Consider the following 20,650-nt stretch of genomic DNA (forward strand, 5'->3'; position numbering starts at 1 on the left):
TTCTGCAACCTCGGACGCTCTTGGGGATTACTGAGGGACAAAACTCAGTAATTATGAGCGACCTGAATCACCAAGTGGACTTGAGTCTCACCCGTAACCCGAGTCTCACTGGTATGGATCTGTAATTTAGAACGGGATAATAAATCTCTAGAAGGACCATAAAAGTCCTTTATTGCCTCTTTTGTGGTGTTTTTGGAAGTTTTGTGGAGAAAGAAACTAACATTTACCAAATCTTATTACGTGTGTTGATAAGCAACTTCCTCAAAAAAACCCGGGAGCGGGGGAGGCAGGTATGATGATGATCTCATTTTGCAGATGTAGTAAATGCAAAGAGAGGTGAGATCAGAGCCTCTGGCACATAGCTAATAAGTAACTGAACCAAGACTCAACTCCAGCTTTCTCTTCCAGTACCCTTTTTCCCTACACAACACACTGCCTCTCTGAATGTAAAAAGTTAAAACATTTCCCCATGTCTTCACTTGGTTTTCTTTTTTTTCTGGTGTGAATTGTCTGTTCATAACTCTGTCTATTGGGATTGTGATATTTTTTCTTGCAAATTTAGCATCTAGCTCTGTATATGCTATAGATATTCACACTTGTGATTTGCACTAGAGGGAGACCTTTTTGCCAACATGTCATGCTTTGTCTCTAATTCAATACTGTTGTTTTCATTATACAAATGTTTTTAGTCGGGGTATAATTCAAGTGGTTACCTTTGTGATTGCTTTCCTTGTTTCAAAGTTGAGAAAATTAACATTTCTTTAACAGATCTCAAAACTTGACTTTTTTCTATAATCTGGTTGTTTTCTATATAACTCTGGTTTTTGTTTGTTTGTTTTTTTGGCTGGTGGGAGGATGTATGATATTAGATGTGAAGCCCATATTTTTAAATTGCAGTTAATTTAGCTCAATCCTATTTGTTGCACAATCTTTCCTTTCCCCCTAATTTTGTATAAATCCTTATCTCAAGTTTCTAGGATCTCCAGTCTATGCCACTGATTTATATTTCTTTCTTATCCTGACTATCACATCATTTTAATTATCATGTTTTATCATATATTCTGTTATATGGTATGGCCAGGTCAACTCTCTTTGCTAGAAAACTGATTTGGAATTTAAATCCCAGACAGGAAAATGAAACCAAATTAACAAAATATCATATATGGGAAAATGTGGCATGTAAGAAAGCATGAATAACAATTTTTATTAAGGTTTGGACAAATTAAAGGACTCCAATCATATATAGCATTCCCTAAAGAAAATTCACATATGTTCTTAGCCATTTCATTATTTTAAATAGCATTTATATTCTAGAAGTAAGAAATACTTTGAGGTGATTTTTAAATTTCATTTGAATGTCAAAGGAAGTAGAGAGCTGCATGCTCACTTCCTAGGTTAATTCATTTATTTCAACAAACATTTGAGGAGAAGCCACTGCACCCCGACTTCTAAGCCAGGCACTGGGATATATTAATAGCTGTGAACAAGGCAAAAAAATGGTCTCTACTCTACAAAAATCTAGCAGGGATGGTGGAAATGAAACAAGACACTCCAAGGAAAGAATGAATTCAACATGCTAATAAGCAATTTGAGGAGAGGTCAGGAAGAACTTCCTCCAGGATGTATTATGGAAGCTAGGGACCAGGGGGCGCATTTCCAGGCAAGGGAACCAGAAGACAGCAGGGAGAAGCTGACTATGTTAGAAAATGGCCCCCAGGCTCCTATATATAGATTCAAATTCACCATATGACCCAACCTGAGGTCAGGCGTTTTGTGCAGGAATCGGTTACTGCAAATTTCCTACCTCTTGAAATATGTACCAAGGTCTGGAGGATACCTCCCCTGGACTACAGCTTCCCTGGACTACAGACTTGGCCAAAATGCATTTGCAGAGAATGATTTGCCCAAGGCCTTGTAAAACACGAGGTCGTCAGATGCCTCCATCCATCAGCTGGGCAGTGTATCAGGAAGGTGTATTGGGTGGAGACTGACTTGGTTTCTCCTGCTCCAGATTCCTGAGCACAGCTGTTTTTGTCCCCTTAGGATGTCATAATAATTAGTGTCACCCATGGGGTACAGGATATGAATGACTAATCTGACCCAAAGCCACATGCTCAGGGAGATGGGCACTTAATAGGCGTACTGGTTGGTCTGTATGGCAATGGAAGAGAAAGCCTGCTCTCCAAGACACTGCTAGACTGCCAGGGGCCAGGAGCCTAAGAGGGTGGGGCGTAACGCAGCCCCATCCAGAGGCCAGTGCTCTCTGCCTGGCACTTAATGGAAGGCAGGCCCCGGACCATGAACTGTTAGTTCCTCAGTGAGCAATGCCATAGCTCCCCACACTATGATTCTCCTAGATGCCAAGTCTTTAAAGAAGATGCTGAGACCACTCACCTACATGCCAGGAAACACACACGTTGGGAAAGGAAAATGGTAATAGCAATCATAGCTCAGGTGCCAGGCACTGGGCTAAGTGCAATAGGCAAGCTCTCTCACTGAGCACTCGTAATACCCCTCTGCGGTAAACCTAGGGGGATCCCCATTTTATAGATTTGGACACTGAGGCACAGAAAGACGTGGTAATTTGTCCAAGGATACACGACAATAACAGGTGGTGCCAGCATGCACACCCAGGCTCCTTCCCTTCCCTCTCTGCTCATTATTTGATCTCAGCTGGCCTGCCAGAGCCCAAGGGGTCCAGTTCCACTGGGCCTAACCAGGCCTGAAGTCACTGCTTTCTGGGGACAGGTGAGAGCAACGAAGCAGCTGGTCCCAACAGAGGGACACAGGGACACCTACACAGCTGAGGTGGACCAGCTGCCAGCTGGACTGAACAGACGAGTTGATCTCCAGCCAAGGATTCCCCACGATAAGCAGCCTGGGGGTGTAGGGTCAGGCAGAGCTGCCTTCAGACCTCGGCTCCTACCATCTCTAAGTTCATGAAATTCTAGACACTTTACTTTCTTCTCGACAAAACAGGATAATACCCGTAATTCTAACCCTGCAGGATTGTCATGGGGGTGAGGGTCTGCCACCACATGTGTGCTGAGTGACTGTAACTCTCCAACCAGCACCACTGCTCTCATACAGCCATGGCCAATCCAAAGACCTCTTTGTAGCAACACGAGGAGATAGGCTGAAGAACTCCTGTAGCTCAAGGATTGTCAGCCAAAGGGCTCTCGCTCTGTAGCTGGGCCCCTGCCGCCGACTGGAGGAAATGGCTGAGAGCCAGGTGCCAGGGCAGGGTCTTGCTGTAAGTAGCCTCTCGAGGGCAGTGGAGGCGGCAGCAGCGGGAGACGCCCCATCTGATGGCAGCGTAGATCTCAGTCGAGTGAAAAGGGGGACACAGGGGAAGAGCTAGAAATTGATGAGGAAAACAGCAGTGACTTTGAACGAATGCGGACTTGGGTTGTGTTCTCTGCTCTGCCACTCCACTTTGTGACTTTGCAGAAACTACATCATCCTTCTGAGTCTCAGTTTCCTCATCCATAAATTGGAGTCAGTCATCCTTACCCCCGGTCTGTCCTGAGGATTCAATAAGAATGTATAAGAAGAGGCTTGAGGCATTGTTAGCCAGTTTTTCTTTGTAAAGTTCATCTCATATCCATCACAGGTGGGTACACATATAGTACAAAGTATTTGTTCATTTATTTACTCAGGAACATTTACTGAACACCCACTCCATGCCAGGCACTGGAAACAAGCCCATGAACAAGGCAGACGAAAGTTCTGCTTCCCAGAGCTTACAGTCCAGTGAGAGGTGATAGTCATTAAACAGCTAAACAAATAAATAAGAAAATACAAAATAACAGTAAGTGCTGTGGACACATTAAAACGGGAGACGGTGGAAGCATATGGTTCTCTCCATGTGTGGCCAATGGATGGACTCAGGGGAGAGAAAGAAGCCTGTAAACCCGTCGTGGCCAAAGGCAGAGATCAGTGGGAGCCTGAGAACCCGCCTTCCCTCTGTGCCGCTCATCCTTTAGCCATGACCTGGCCAGATGTCCCTCAGAGTGCGGACCCCTGGCGCCCCTAGTGTAATGGCCTCTGTGTTTGGTTTCCAGGAGAGCAGCACCCTCGGCTGAATTTTCTGTGGACAGGACACGCCATTTAATGTCTTTCCTGACCATGATGGGCCCGAGCCCCGACTGGAACGTGGGCCTGTCTGCGGAGGACCTGTGCACTAAGGAATGTGGCTGGGTGCAGAAGGTGGTGCAAGACCTGATTCCCTGGGATGCTGGCACTGACAGCGGGGTGACCTATGAGGTAGGTGTGTGCCTGGGGTGATGGGTGACAAACCTTGCCCAGCACCTTCTCCTTGCTCAGCGCTGTTCCAGGGGTCCTAGACACAGAGGTGAACCTCACACAGGCTCTGTCCTAGAGGAACTCACTGTGTGGTAGGGGAGGCCAGCATGGTCTCATCAGCACGTGCCCACCCACATACAGTCTGATTTGGACTCTGGAAAGTGTTCATGCAGCTGGCCAGGTGAGCATGAAGAGGGAATCTGCTAAAGAGCAGTTCATAGGTAGGCAAGGGAAGATCAGGTAAAAGGTAAATGCCTGGAGGAGAGGGAGAGGGAGAGAGAGAGAGAAAATGGGGAATAGCATGACATCGATGTACAGTAGGCTGGGCCATATTCCAAAGGTTTCTGGACAGCCAGGCTAAGGAGTTTGGAATCCCTCCTGAATGTCTTTATTTCTCAGATATAGTCAACATACCAACTACATCAAAATCTGGAGCCACCAGAAAACTAATGGTAGAACAATCTAGAACAGACAATGGTAAACCATGGCTTGTGGGACAAATCTGGCCTCCCACCTGATTTGTAAATAAAACTTCCAAACCCAGCCTCACATATTCAATTATATTGTCTGAGGTTGCTGTCTCACTATAACAGCTGAGTTGAGTAGTTGCGACAGATACATTTTGGCTCACAAAGCCTAAACTATTTACCATCTGACCCTGTGCGGACAAAAGTTTGCCGACGCTGAGTCTAGTAGGAAGCGCTCTGGATTCAGGCCAGCCTGGCTCAGCCATTTCCTAGTTGGGATGATCTCTCTGAAACTTGGCTTCTTCATCTGGGCATAACCCCACCTTGTGTGTGAAAGAATCTGAAAGTATAGATCTACAAATTTCCATGCACAACACATGGCATGAATAGAATTCCATAATATAAATAGTAGTTATGCTAGTTAAATTCCTATCAAGGTTTCTGTTCTGATCATATTACAATCAAATTGCTTTTGCGGTTTTTAACCAGTTGTGTTTCCCACTCTCTGTATCTGTGTTTTTCCTTTACTGCAGTCGCCCAACAAGCCTACAATTCCCCAGGAGAAAATCCGGCCCCTGACCAGTCTGGACCATCCTCAGAGTCCTTTTTACGATCCAGAGGGCGGGTCCATCACTCAAGTAGCCAGAGTTGTCATCGAGAGAATCGCCCGGAAGGTACTGGGTTAGAACTCACCCTGGCCTGTGCCTTTCCTTCCAGGAGTGCAAGGAGACTGTACCCCTTTCTGCTCTAAAATCATGGGGTTCCTGGCATACTCCAGGATATAGAATTCCTGGGCCTCCCAAGGTTTCTAGTATGCAAATTATTCATAAGATGTAAATGAGCAAAATGAACATCGTAGTAGGTTTTGATGCTCAATTGAATGATTTGATCCAGACAAATAGGTTTCATCATGAGTTCCATAACCGATTACTAATGTCTGCCATGGGTCAGGAACTGGAAAGCTGTGACTTCATTGCCATTTCTTTTTCAGTCAGATTGTAAATGTTGGCCCAGACTCCACTATGGCCTAGGACCTGTATACAGGATGGGCCATTAGATTATATATCTTCCCTCATCTTTCCCTAGCACATTCCATTTTTTTATTCATTAGGATGACATTGGTTAATAAAATTATATAGGTTTCAAGTGTACAATTCTATAATACATCATCTGTATATTGCATTGTGTGTTCACCACCCAAAGTCAAATTTCCTCCTGTCACCATATATGTGACCCCCTTTATCCTTTTCTACCTCTCCCCTTTTCCTCTGGTAACCACTAAACTGTTGTCTGTGTCTATGAGTTTTTGTCTTGTTCGTTTGCTGCTTTCAGTTTTTATCCCACCTATGAGTGAAATCATATGGCTCTCCACGTTTTCTGTCTGACTTATTTCACTTAGCATGATAATCTCAAGATCCATCCATGTTGTCGCAAATGGCAGCATTTCATAAAGAAGATGTGGTACATATATACAATGGAATATTACTCCTCCACAAGAAGAGATGAAATACCACACATTCCATTCTGTAATGTGAGACCTCCAAGTAAAGTTCTTTTTGCAGGGGGAACAATGCAATATTGTACCTGACAACGTGGATGATATTGTAGCAGACCTGGCTCCGGAAGAGAAAGATGAAGGTATGTCATTTCCCTTTGTTGCCAGTGGTAACATAAATTGGCACAATCTTTTGGGAAAGCAATTTGCTAACATGTTTTAAAAACCATAAATATATCCTTTGACTTAGTGATCCCATCTTTGAGGATTTTTGCTTGCAAAATGATCCAAACAAGGTCAAGACTAGGCACAAGGTATCAGGGGATTGGTGAAGGAATGACCCTGGAATATGTGTTCAACAGTATTGGGCCTTTACAATGATCATGTAAATGGACTTTGCATGGGCTTCACAGTATTCACATCTCTGCTGTGATTCTCACCCTGGCCTGTGAGGCACTTGTGGGTAGTCTCTTCCCCCAGCAAGGAAAGTGAAGCCCAGATCCTATAGTCAGGAGGGAGTAGCAGAGCCATAGCTTCAGCTCAACTTTTCTCACGGAATCTAGAGCCAGACAACCTGGGCTCTCACTTTGTATCCTTGGGCAAGAAGCTCATCTTTCTACCACGATTTCCTCAACTGTAACATGGGGATGATAACAGAACCTGCCTGAGAGAGAGTTGTTGGAAGGATCAAATGGGATAGAACATGTAAGGCTCTTAGAATGACGTTGGCACATAATAAGTGCTCAGTGAATATTGGCTGCCCTCATTCTTATCATGACGTCTGTGTATGGCGTCACTGGGAAGATGAAGCAGCAAGACACAAAACCCGTGCTCCCCCAAATTGCCTATGATACGGCCGCACCCGTGTGGAGACACTGTCTGCCACGGTGAGGGGCTGGAAATGAAAAGACCTTCACATGTTGAGGGGAATAACTAGTAAGAGAATCTTTCCTTCTGATTAGGTTATTTAGATATTTATTAGTGGAATGCTAAAATATACATTTTTAAGGGAAACGACGGGCTGCTTCCATCTCAGGAGTACCAGGCTCACAAAGGCTGGTCGGGCCGCAGGGATTTTCTTGTCCCTAAATGAGCCTGTCTGGGGAGAGGGCCCAGTCCCAGCTGCCACAGGTTCCCAAGGAAAACATGTCCCATACTCTTCCCAGATGACACCCCCGAAACCTGCATCTATTCCAACTGGTCCCCGTGGTCCGCCTGCAGCTCCTCCACCTGCGACAAAGGCAAGAGGATGCGGCAGCGCATGCTGAAGGCGCAGCTGGACCTCAGCGTCCCCTGCCCCGACACCCAGGACTTCCAGCCCTGCATGGGCCCCGGCTGCAGTGACGAAGGTGAGGAGGCCACCAGGCCAGCGAGTGGCTGGCAGGAGCTCAAGAAGGGAGGGTCTGCCTGGTGAGGCTGGCCCCTCCTTCCCAGTCAGGCGGCTTCCCTAGGGGGCACCAGGGCCCTGACTGTAGCTGTCAGTGGGGTCCACCCAGGCCGGACCCCCATCTCCAACAGTGTCTCAAGGACTCTGAACACAGATCACATCTGATGACATCAAAAGGATTCTTGATACTGACCACCCCCCCCCGGCCTCCCCCAGCCATGGAAGAAAACATAACACAAGATAATGCAGAGCTAGCCATCATTTTATGGCAAATCACAGATAACAAGCAGCCTGCAGCTGGTCCTTAACTCCAGTCTCTTTTTAAGAATCCGGTAAACAGCTTGGGCAAGATTGAATCTAGATCCATTGTCCTGATTCTGTGTCATTCCTGGACCCTCGTGTATGTCCCGCCTCAGCCTGAATCCCAGCACTCACTTCCTGTGTCAGGCCCTTGGGGCTGACTGTAGGAATTCTCACTCTCTCTCTCTCTCTCTCTCTCTCTCTCTCTCTCTCTCTCTCTCTCTCTCTCTCTCTCTTTCTCTCTGCAACTGCTCATAGGTCAGGCTTGAACTATGAGCTTGCACCACCTATGTCATGATGGCTCAAGGTTTAAGATGGCACTAAGCTGGCTGCTGTGCAAAGGTCAGCTGTCTAACTTTCCAGAGCATGACTCCTCGCCCTTTCTGGACAGGTCTATACTCTGTACTCTGTGGTCTTCAGTCGCAGAGGTGCAGTAAGGCAACAGAAAGGGATGTTTGGCTGAGCTGGTTTATGGCAGGAAGAAAGCCACTCCCAAGCTGTGGATAACTGAGGAATGCTTACCCCAGTGCAGGTCATTCAGACTCTGGCTCTTCCTGGGAAACAGTCTTAAACACCTGTCCTGGCTGCCCACCCACAGTGGTTTATTGTTAACTGAGCCATGACAGGCCGCTTCAGAAGGGAGTGAACCTTGCCAGAGACAGGCCATTCCTACAAACAGGCAGGGCGGCATTTGTGTCAGGCCTGGAAACGCTGGAGGTGCTGTCTTTTGGGGGGGCTGTGGGCTGTCTGACTGAGGCCTGCAGTGGGAGTTAAGATCTTTAACTGCCCCCTCCAAGGGAACAGTCCTTCCTTATACCAGTTCAGGGGGCTCCCACATGGTAATGAGCTGTGCCTGCTCTTTTATTTCCAATTTTTTTATTGCGGTACATAACATCAAATTTACCATCTTACCCATTTTTAAGTGTACAGTTCAGTGGTATTAAGTAAACTCACATTGTTGTGCAACTATCATCACTGTCCAACTCCAGAACTCTTTCCATCTTGCAAAACTGAAACACTGTACCCATTAAATAATAACTATCCATTCTCCCTTCCCTCAGGCCCGGGCAACCACCATCCTACTTTCTGTCTCTGAATTTGACTATTCTAGGGACTTCGTATAAGTGTAATCATACAGTATTTGTCTTTAAGTGACCAGTTTATTTCACTTAGCTTAATGTCTTCAAGGTTCATCCATGTTGTAGCATGTATCAGAATTTACCTCCTTTTTAAGGCTGAATGATATTCTTTTATATGTATATATTACATTTTGTTTATTTAAACCCTCCATCGGATGCAACTGATCTCACAGATTCATTGCACACAAATTTTCAAATATCTAACAGTTAACTTAAGGATCGTGACTCATCATTTCCGTATCTTCCCCCTCTACCATAATCTATCGCCAGTTGTGTTTGTGATTTAGTACAGTAAAGACGTATTCCATAGCGGCATCTTTGTGTGCAATGAATCTGGGAGATCAGTTGCGCCTGACGGAGGGTTAATCATCTGTCAAAGGATACTTGGGTTGCTGTCACATTTTAACTACTGTGAATAATGATGCTATGAACATTGGTGTACCAATATCTTTGAGACACTGATTTTAATTCTTTTGGGTATATATTCAGAAGTGGAATTGTTGGATCATATGGTAATACTTTTTAATTTTTTGAGGAATCGCCGTACTGCTTTCCACAGCATCTGTACCATTGTACATTCCCACCAACAGTGCACAAGGTTTCAATCTTTCCATGTCCTCACCAACACTTGTTATTTTATGTTTTTATTTGAAAGTTGCCATCCTAATGGATGTGAAGTGGTATCTCATTGAGGGTTTGATAGCATTTCCCTAATGATTAGTGATGTTGAGCATCTTTTCATGTGCTCACTGGCCATTCATATATGTTGTTTCAAGAGATATCTATTCAAGTCCTTTTTCCATTTTTAATCAGGTTGTTTAGTCTTTTGTTGTTGAATCTTAAGAGTTCTCTCTGTATTCTAGATATGAATCCTTTATCAAAGATATGACTTGCAAATATTTTTCCCCATTCCATAAATTGCCTTTTCACTGTTGATAGTGTCCTTTGATGCAAAAAAGTTTACTTTTCATAAAATCCAATTTGTCTACTTTTCCTGTGATTGCCTGGGCCTTTGGGGTCATATCAAGAAATCACTGCTAAATTCAATGTCATGAAACTTTTGCCCTGTTTTCTTCTACAAATTTTATGGTTTTAGCTCTTACGTTTAGGTCTTTGATCCATTTCAAGCTAATTTTTGTATATGGTGTCAGGTAAGGATACAACTTAATTCTTTTGTATGTGGACATCCAAATTTCCCAACACCATTTGTTGAAAAGACTGTCCTTTCTCTATTGAATGGTCTTCGCACCCTTGTCAAAAGTCATGTGACCACATATGTGAGGGTTTATTTCCAAGCTCTCTTTTCTACTCCACTGGTCTATATGTCAGTACCACACTGTTTTGATTAGTGTAGCTTTGTGGTAAATTTTGAAACCAGAAAGTATGAGTCTTTCAACTTTGTTCTTCTTTTTCAAGATTATTTTGGTTCTTCGGGGGCCCTTGAGAGTTCATACAAATTTTAGGATCGAGTTTTCTGTTTCTGCAAATGCGACTGCTTTTTGTACCTGGGGTCCGTGCTCCCAGAAGCTACTCCACCTAAAGCCAAATAGAGTTCTCTTGTGCCTGAATCACATTTCCTTCTGCACTTGATTATTTGGGTGAGCATTTAGAATATGAAGGAAGCACAGACTCCTTTGGACATTTGGAAGGAAGTATATGAGTGTAAATGTTATTGTGGCAACCACAATTTAGAGTTTCTTTCTAATTATCTGAGACAGCCCCTTAGCCCAGGCCTTGTCATCGCTCCCCACTTCCAGGGCACCACTAGAGAAATCTTTTGCAAAGACCTGATCATGTCACTCCCTAGATTGAAAACCTGTGGCTCCCTATTGCCCATGTGCAAACTCCTCAGCCTAATTTACTGGCAAAATAGTCCTACAGAAAACCAAAGTGGGGGCCTGGTGAAAATCAGCACTCCAATACTCATCCAACATAATTAACATTATACTGCAGTACTAACAGACACAGTGTCAGGTAGGGCACCTGAGGACATCATTTGAGGGATACTTGAAGAGTTGAACCTCTTGAATCCAACCTCTTCCTCTCAGAAGACACTCAGGCTGGTGGTGAGGGTATTCTGCCTTCCCAGGGTAATGTCTTGCCAGGTTATGGGAAACCTGAATTGGGGCTTGTCAAGCCCTATCCCCGCAACCATATCTCACTGGAGCATAGTTATCTTATTTGGTTGTACATGTACTTTTAGTTAGCTTTGTTCCGGGGCCTAATATGTGGGTTCCAGCTATGATTTCTTGCTGCACCACCAGCGCTGTCTAGCTACACTGCCCGTACGTTAAATACCAACGTGTCGGCATTGCACACGTGCAAGTGACAGCCTGTGGCCATGTGCAGGCTGGCCTCACACTCTGACTTTGATCATCCTTTCTAGCTTCACCTCCCAATACCACACACATATACACTCTATCCAGGGGTTTTTGCTTTCACCTTAAATGCCAATATTCATTACCCAGCAGGTGCACTCAGATGCGCCCTCTTGTGTGAAATCTTCCCTGGAACTCCCAGAAGGAGTGAGATTTTTCCCTCTTCTGTGCTTCCCAATTTCGTGGGCTTACCCCTGTTGTCATATTTTCAATACCTGGAATTATTGTCAATTTCTCTCTTTCTCTCATAGAACAAGATTCGTATCACACCTCTTTTAAACCTCAGAGCATACCACTAAGCATTCAGTTAATCTTTATTGATATAAATGGATGGATGGTGGACGAATAACTTCATTTTCCTCTTCTTTTTTAAGAACTAAGAAATCGTGTTTCTTAAGAAATCGCACGCACGCACGCGCGCGCACACACACACCTGTGCTTCCACCAGGAGCAACACCCCACCACCACCTTTGAAACAGGACCCCAGCCATGAGTTCAATTATCTTTTTCACCATGGCCTTTGCTAGCACCCACTGATGGCAGCAAAGCCGTATACAGTCCAAGATATCCACATTGGCTTTATTGCCTTCTTCATTCTTCCTCTCCTGACACACACAGACATTCTCTCCCCACTCCCCACCCCACCATTTGCTCTCCTTCAGCAGCTGGGGTCTTCTCAGCTGAGGCATTGGGATGTTTGTGGCCACTTAGTATAATCTGCTCTCTGGGCACAAACCAGCCCTGTGTTCTCAGGTCCCCATGTCCCAAGGCCAGTCCCACTTTGTACCCTCAGGAACAAAATTCCCTCATCTATTTTTCTAGATGGGAAACTGGCAGCTCTAGACGATAACTAAAGTCTCAGGTTCCTCTGAGCAAAAGAGCTTACACAGTGTTCCAGAATATATATAATTGCTTTCCTCTGCTGTCCAGTGGAATTTTCCATCATAATGGAAATGTTCTAATACATCTGCACTGTCCAATATGGTAGCCACTAGCCATACGTGGCTAGTCAGCACTTAAAATGTGGTTAATGACCAAGGAAGTTAATTTAAAAATTTTATTTAACGGTCTTAAATGTGATACATCCTAGACCATACAAATGGATTATGACAAATTATATGTAGATTAAATTATATCTTATTCCATATATATATATATATATACATATATATATATATATATATATATATATATATATATATATATTCCTTTTATCTATCCAAGCATTTTTCATATGTTTTGTCACAAGATAAGGAGTAATCTTGAGTACCCCATGCACCTAGAAAAAGACATTTCATTTCCTCTTAGAAAAATTCCTGGTTTAAAGATTTTATACCTTTTATGTTCTCTTCCATGCTCAACTGCCTAACTTCCCTTGAAAGCCAGCTAGCTCCTTGATTCCTGCCCTTGAGGGGTTGTTTGGGGCGCCCCCTGGCGCGCGGCGCTGGGGCTGCAGCGTCCGCTTCGTGTGTTGCAGACGGCTCCACATGCACCATGTCCGAATGGATCACGTGGTCGCCCTGCAGCATCTCCTGCGGCACAGGCATGCGGTCCCGGGAAAGGTACGTGAAGCAGTTCCCGGAGGACGGTTCCGTGTGCACACTGCCCACCGAGGAGACGGAGAAGTGCACGGTCAACGAGGAGTGCTGTGAGTGGAGGCCCCAAGGGGGCGGGGCGGGCGCGGGGCTCCCGAGGTCGCCCAAGCCACTCCAACGCCCTGGGACTCCTCAGCTCCCAGCAGCTGCCTGATGACCGAGTGGGGCGAGTGGGACGAGTGCAGCGCCACCTGCGGGATGGGCATGAAGAAGCGGCACCGCATGGTCAAGATGAGCCCAGCCGATGGCTCCATGTGCAAGTCCGAGACATCGCAGACAGAGAAGTGCATGATGCCCGAGTGCCGTGAGTCGGCGTGGGAGGTGGGGACGGGGCCAGTTTGGAGGACCACAGCACCCCCTACGACCACCATCAAGGTCGGAGGCTGGGCAGGTGCAGGGGGAAATATGGTCCACCGTCCTTTCAGGGCACAGCTAGGAGCAAGATAAGGGCCATATGTTTGTAGACATCTACCAGACCCAGAGAGAATGGCCTCCTTCGAGGGACATTCTGAGTAATGCTTAGGGGGGCAACCAGTGGCCTCTGGATAGAAATCACCTGCAGCTGTGTTTTATAGGGCCCCAGAGTATTTTTGTGTGGGGGTAATAATACATTTAGGCAGATTAAATACATTCCCCAGGTCATCCTATGCCCCACACTCTTGTTTTACATTGGACTTGCCTGGCCCCACAAAGCATTACAACCTCTGCTCTATGCACAAATGCACATAGGCCCACACATCAGTACACATATGTACACATGCACACATATGTACATACATATACACATATGTACACATGCACACAGCACATACACATTTGAGGGGTTTCAGCACCAAAGTTTCCAAAAATGCAGCTTTGAGCCTGTCTTTCAGTGCATGGTTCTTGGGGCGTGTGGGATGTCTGTCTAGACCCTACACAGACTCTCGTGGTGTTTCAAGTGGGGACTCGTGTACTCATAGTACTGAACCGCATCTGATGTCACGACAGGGCCACCAGTGGGGCCAGGGGAGATGCAGGAGAGTGACAGGAAGAGCAGTAGTCTGCTAAGCCACTTCTTGCCCCGTGGGGTTCAGTTGGGTTATGTGAACCCACCCGTCAGTTTCACTTTACTCCAGGGGCCAGAGTGTGGGACAGGGGATGAGGGAGTACAACATCAAAGAAAGCAAAGGGGGCCTGTTGTCAGCAGCAAACCTGTCTCTCGGCCTAGACACCATCCCATGCTTGCTGTCTCCGTGGTCCGAGTGGAGTGACTGCAGCGTGACCTGTGGGAAGGGCATGCGGACCCGCCAGCGGATGCTCAAGTCTCTGGCTGAACTCGGGGACTGCAATGAGGAGCTGGAGCAGGTGGAAAAGTGCATGCTGCCTGAGTGCCGTAAGTCCTACAGCTCCTAGTAACCAGCCCTGTGTGGGGATCACACTGCTAGGTTATAGAGTCCAGCTGTTTGCGGGGGAGAAAGAGCATGGGTTTGGACCTCTGGGTTAGCAAAGTTATTTAAACTCTCAATCTCCTTAATAATGAGGATCCCACTACTGTCTGCAAAACACACAAATTACAAGTTGCTATGAAGTCTACACAGGAGACTTGGATGAAAAACACTTAGCACAGGCTTGGTAAACCTTAATTCTTCCCCTCCCCCACCCCAATTAAGGGCTATCTGACCAATGGATTGTCCAAGCTTTTTAATTCTATTCCTCCTCCCTGTGACCTTTTTATTTACCCATGACCAAAGGGTGTCCATTAAGTCAGAGACACCCGTTCCCCTGCAGCCTTGATAAGACGAGCCAGCAGGAAAACAAGCCAGGCTCTCACAAGCTCACTGCCCACCCCCATCTCCTCCAGAATCTGTGACCCGCTGTATGTATTTCATGGGTACTCGCCTCCAAGGGGAGGAGAGGCTGTTTTTCTGGCTAGTGCCCTAAGAGAGCTTCTCTCAGGTGGTGGAACGTCAGGCACACTTGTTGCACTTGTAGTTATTTCATGCTCCTCTCCCTTATTACTCAGTCTGCTTGCCCAGATTCAGGTCTATTCTAGAAGCTCGCAGCGAGAGGCTCTGAGCACATGTTCAAAGTGCCCCCAAAGCCTTCTTGAGTCATAGAGAGGGCACAGGATGTGGGTTATGACCTGGACACCGACCCTGCCTCTACTGCTTACCAAGCACATGGGCTAGACAAGGTCAGTCTGCCTCTTGGAGCCTCAGGGCTTTCTGCAACATGGGAAAACCGCACCTGCTTTGCATTTTCTCTTAGGCTTGTGTTGAGATGTTCAAAGGAGTGTCAGTGATCATACCTTGTTGCAGACATGATACACTCATGCCCGTCTGTGTCTTGCCAGCCATTGACTGTGAGCTCACCGAGTGGTCCCAGTGGTCGGAATGTAACAAGTCATGTGGGAAAGGCCACATGATTCGGACCCGGATGATCCAAATGGAGCCTCAGTTTGGAGGTGCACCCTGCCCAGAGACTGTGCAGCGAAAAAAGTGCCGCATCCGGAAATGCTTCCGAAATTCATCCATCCAGAAGCTGCGCTGGAGGGAGGACCGAGAGAGCCGGAGGAGTGAGCCGCTGAGAGAAGAGTCTGATGGGGAGCAGTTCCCAGGTGCTGCTCCCCAGGGTGAGGCTGGAGTTCAGGGAGATGGCACAGCGGGAGAGATTAGAGTGGGTCTTGAAGAACCTGTAGGAGTTTGACAGTTACAGAAGGGCATCCCAGGCAGCAGGAATGGTAATTGCAGACGCACAGAGATACCCAAGAGCATAGTATGTCTAAGCAGTAAATGGGATGCAGACGGAGCAGAGAACAAGGGGAGAGGAAAGAAACCAGGTCGGAGAGGTAGGAACCAGACCAGAAAAGGTCTAGTGGCCTGCTGAAGATTTGAGACTTGGTTCTGTGGGTGAAAGTTTGAAGCAGGAATATGACTTTTACAGACGTGTTGAGTGGTTTGGAAGTGGCAAAGAGACACAGAGGCCAGTTATTTAAAAAAAAAAAAACACAAAAAAACCCCACCTGGGGCTTCACTGCTGAATAAGCTGCTCCGAGCCAAGCATTATCAACTAAATGATGAAACAGTGAGTTGGGAAGATACATGGTTCAGCCTTGGGTACAGGCCAGTGGATGGTCTTTCCTGCACAAGGTGCCCGTGTTAACATGAAGGTTGATGGTATGCTGAGTTTGACTATTTTTAAAGGCATAGTTCAAATTACCCCTTCTTCTCTTTTCTGTAAGACAGTCTACCTCCATCTAGGGTGACGAGAGAAATGCAGATATGAAGAGCTTCATGACAGTTCAGTCTTTCCATTAGGGAGCCGGCCTTCCTCTAACATATCAAAATGTTGTCTGTTGCACATGGTTGTCAGTCAGTCAGTCAGTCAACAAACATTCATTAAGCCCCACTATGTGCCAGGCAGGCACTATGGCAGTCTTCTCCATCAAACTTAATATTGAATGATTATAGACAAAGGAGTCATATATACAATGCCAAGGAAACATTTTTTATGAAGATCTAACATCTGGGGGTCAAGGGAGTTTTCTTTGGTAAGGGTATGTTTTGTAAGAAAAATAATTTAGATTTGAGTTTACTTAGAATTTGGGAGGCTAAGTACTTGGGGACCAAAGCCTGAGAGAAAGCCTGAGCAGCTGCTGCATTAATAAGTCTACCCCAAAACAGTAGCTATTTAAAAGTCATTTATTAACATGATTCTGTGGTTCAGTGACTTGGGCTGGCTCAGCTGGATGGGACTTCTGAGGTCTAGCTTAGGCTCCTCATGTGATTACCGTCAGCTGATGGCTCAGAGAGGGCTGCAGCTTCTAGACCGCCCTCACCTGCATTGCTGGGGCCTCTCCCTACATGATCTTTCCAATATGTGGAAAGCCAGGCTTTCTCACATAGTGGTGGAAGGGTCCCCAGCAGCTTTTCTCAAGACATGTTTGCTCACCTCCCATTGGCCAAAGCAAACCATATCATCAAGCCCAGATTCAAGGTGGAGAAATACATGCTGCCCTTTCATGGGAAGAGCTGCCAAGTCTTTATGGCCATTTTTTGCAGTTTGTCACCTACGAGCTAACAATAAGGACGCTAACCATTATGTAATTCAACAACTCATTACATACAAGAGCAGAGATGCCCAGACCGCTGGATTTGACAGTTGTTTAGTAGAGTTCAGCACCTCTGTTCTGCCCCCAATATCTGCTGGCCTAACCAGGCTTTTTCATGCTTACAGGCTGTCGGATGCGCCCGTGGACGGCCTGGTCGGAGTGCACCAAACTGTGCGGAGGCGGGATTCAGGAACGCTACATGACTGTAAAGAAGAGATTCAAAAGCTCCCAGTTTACCAGCTGCAAAGACAAGAAGGAGATCAGAGCATGCAATGTTCACACTTGTTAGCAAGGGTGCGAGTTTTCCAGGGCTGCACTCTAGATTCCACAGTCACCAATGGCTGGATCGTTTGTTTGCTTGTTTGTTTAAGGCAATTTAAATTGTGTACCCTAGTTTTCACTTCTGCAGTGTGGTTTGCCCAGTAGTCTGTGGATGCCAGGGACATCCTTTCTGTACACTTCTCAGTAGGCACAGGCTGAGTAGGGCTCCCTCATCCGCAGCCGGCCCTCCTCCAGCAGACATGAGTCATGTCAGCCACCCTGTACCAAACAGAAATATGTCCCTCTGGGGTATCCACCTGGGCAGAACATGGAGAGGCAAGTGTGTCTGGAAATGACTGTGCCTCAATCCCAGGGTGCAGCAGGAAAAATCCCCCATCGGACAGAGAGCAGATCCCCTCATTCTCATTTTCGCCCGCGCTCTCTTGCAGGAAGCTATTGTTCGCCCATCTCTCTTCACTTAGTGGAACTTTCGGTGTCTTTGTTGAGCCTCCTGAGTCATCAATAGTTCTTGGGGGAAAACAGAGCTGGTAGGCCCGAAGGGGAGCATTGATGTCGGGTGGCTTTCTTCTTTTGCTGAGAAGTTCTGAATACATTTATCTCACCTTCTAATATTGGTTCTTGATACCCCGAAGGGAATGATAGCTGCTTTATTTGAACGTAAGGTTGCCAGTTCTTACACCTGACACAAAGTTGTAACTGAGTCTAGAAAAGATTTTTCCCTTCTTTGTTTTTGGGGTTTTTGTTGGTGGTGGTTTTTCTTTTTTGGCTACAATTCTCCTAAGAAGACAGCCTCATGAACCTTCTGCTATTAAAACTTCACTAGAACCAAGGCCAAGCAGCAAAACTGGCCTCCTTAGCAGTCCCAAATGAGTTTTTACGATTTTCCAACACACATCTAGACTTCTAAGTTTTCAAACCAGTTCTAACAAGAAAACTTTGTTATGCAAACATTTTGCAGCCCAATAAGCCATTCCTTCAAAAAAATATTATCTCTGTATTTTAAAAGGTTTTTTAGTCATACAATTCTATATTGTAGAAAGAAAACGTGTTGCAAAGACCAAGAAAGATAGAAATCTAGGGGGAAAGAATATTACAGAATCAAGCTGGGCAAGAAAATCTGGAGGGAAATCAAACCCATGTCAACTCTCCTCTCAGCTCTGGTCCTCCCTCATCCACGGGGAGGGCCGTGGTCTTCCATCACCTTCTGAACACTATAAGCACACCAAGTTCAAGGGGGCTGACTACCAAGGATTAGCGTCAAAGGACATTTTACTGAGTTGAGTCCATCTACAGTTTTTACTCATTCGTTTATTGTCAAAAATGTTTCATTTCTGTTGCAGGTCTTTTTCATTATGCTTAATCCAAATGTGTATCATGGATGAGATACATTAAAATGCTTCGAATACACTATTTTAAGAATTCGCATTAAACACATCGGGATATTTCCAAACACAACATATATATGCTATAGCCCTGAATCTGTATTTTCTTTAACACAAGAGACTGTTCAATAAAAAATTCATTTGGGTCTGTCTTTTGTGTTTTTAAACTAATTAAATGGTTAGAAGGTTGGGTCTGTTGAGAATTATTATCCACCTCAACCATATTTAGCAAAGGATACTGTTTTTGCTCCCTCATTCTGGGGGGCCATTATTCCCACATCTCTTAGTTTCTGCAGCTTTGAGTTGTTACCAACATTATTGTTGTAACCCTTCAAGAGCTTCCTCCTCCCGCAAGGGAACACAATATAAAAAAATAAGGTTTCATTTTCTACTTGGACAAAAAAGTCTTGATATAGAGTCTGCCCACAAACTTTTGCAACATTACTCTTAGCTATCTGGAGGCGTACATCCTTATTCTCAAAAGATGAAAATCAAAGTTTCTTAGGACAGTTGATTTCTAAGTAACTCTACAGACAGGCCACCCTAGTGTCTCAAATTTTTGTTTAGTCCCTACTGGGTACATTTTTAATCCTAATTTTGGAGAATCAAAACCAGGTACCTGGTTAATGGCTGAGAATGGGTAACATTTTCTTGTTACGTAGGTATTATTCTATTGTTTGCAAGGGGGAATTTATATGAAGCATCAAATCTCTTACCAAAGTCTTGTGTTAGGTGATTTATAGTTTTTCTGGCTAACCAATCATTTTGGAAATAAAAGACTTTTTACTACAAAAATGAAATCTGTTTGGACTTCCGCTTGAGACAGTAAATAGATCATAAGGCAAAAATTGCCATATAAAGAATAATTATACTTGTATGTATTTAGTCAATGTCAAACCAGCTGCAATCCAATTTACATCCACATTTTAAGATTACAATAAATTCACAGATATATTCCCTAACCAGACATTGGGTCACTCACCTGTCATCTTGCCAATGCATTATTTGAAGGAAATCTTGTAGTAAATAAGAATAAAGCCTGGGCTTCTTCGGACCCGAAATTGAAAAATTAAAAGATTTTGTGCTGTTTTTAACTTGAACTTTTGTATTAAACATGTTTTAGGCATACTCAAAGTCTTGTATCTCTTCCAGGAAGTAAGGATACATTACACATTCTCACATGACTATAATTCTCCAGAAACTTAGAATCTGGCTAAAATTTCAAAAATTGTCCATGTCAAATTATTTCTGTGACCTTACAAATAGCCCACGTTTTTCAGGCAATAGTTAAAAGAGTTAAATATTAAAGCGTACCGGGATTGTACCGTCAGTCCCTTTTTCCCCAGAGTTAAATATTTATATGCTAAAGAAATAGTTACTATTGTCCATACAAGACTAAACATAAATGTTTAATCCCTAATTACAACACAGAATCAAGGAAGACACAGACATTCCACTAGTTGGTTATTTGATGCTATTAATTTAAATAATAGAATGATTCATTTTGTTCTTCATATTGCCCAAAGTTGATAGAATGAAAATAAATTAATTCCTTCTGAAAATGAGATGCTCTAACAAACTATAAATAGCAGCTGAATGCTAATGAGCATTAAGACAATTCTTCCATTTAAATCCTTTGAAATCTGTGAGCAAAAGATCTGTACTAAAATGCCAAATTTAAATCACGGCGTCCCTGCTTTAGACAGCCTGTTGGGTCAGGTTTTATGCACTCTGTAGGGCAGAGAGGCAGAAGTCGTGTAATGTTAAACAAGGGGAACCTGGGTTCAAACACCGCTATACCCCTGAGAAGCTGTGGGAGCTGGGGCCAGT

General features: G+C 44.9%; 1 protein-coding gene across 3 annotated transcripts in view; it reads left to right on the top strand.

The window, feature by feature from the left end:
• Positions 1–18,972, top strand: part of SPON1 (spondin 1) — a 253,854-nt gene extending 234,882 nt beyond the window's left edge. Inside the window, exons 9-17 of one of the 3 annotated variants that reach the window (XM_019652850.1) lie at positions 4,065–4,266; positions 5,306–5,446; positions 6,335–6,410; positions 7,434–7,616; positions 12,949–13,119; positions 13,203–13,370; positions 14,274–14,438; positions 15,399–15,677; positions 17,282–18,972. In XM_019652850.1, coding sequence (XP_019508395.1) covers positions 4,065–4,266; positions 5,306–5,446; positions 6,335–6,410; positions 7,434–7,616; positions 12,949–13,119; positions 13,203–13,370; positions 14,274–14,438; positions 15,399–15,677; positions 17,282–17,445 — 1,549 coding nt within the window. In that variant the 3' untranslated portion in view covers positions 17,446–18,972. The remainder of the gene's footprint in view (positions 1–4,064; positions 4,267–5,305; positions 5,447–6,334; positions 6,411–7,433; positions 7,617–12,948; positions 13,120–13,202; positions 13,371–14,273; positions 14,439–15,398; positions 15,678–17,281) is intronic. The other 2 variants (XM_019652851.1, XM_019652852.1) reach the window with 2 other exon arrangements.
• Positions 18,973–20,650: the final 1,678 nt, after the last annotated feature.

This window comes from Hipposideros armiger, unplaced genomic scaffold, assembly GCF_001890085.2.
Source record: "Hipposideros armiger isolate ML-2016 unplaced genomic scaffold, ASM189008v1 scaffold_188, whole genome shotgun sequence".
NCBI classification, from domain to species: Eukaryota; Metazoa; Chordata; class Mammalia; order Chiroptera; family Hipposideridae; genus Hipposideros; species Hipposideros armiger.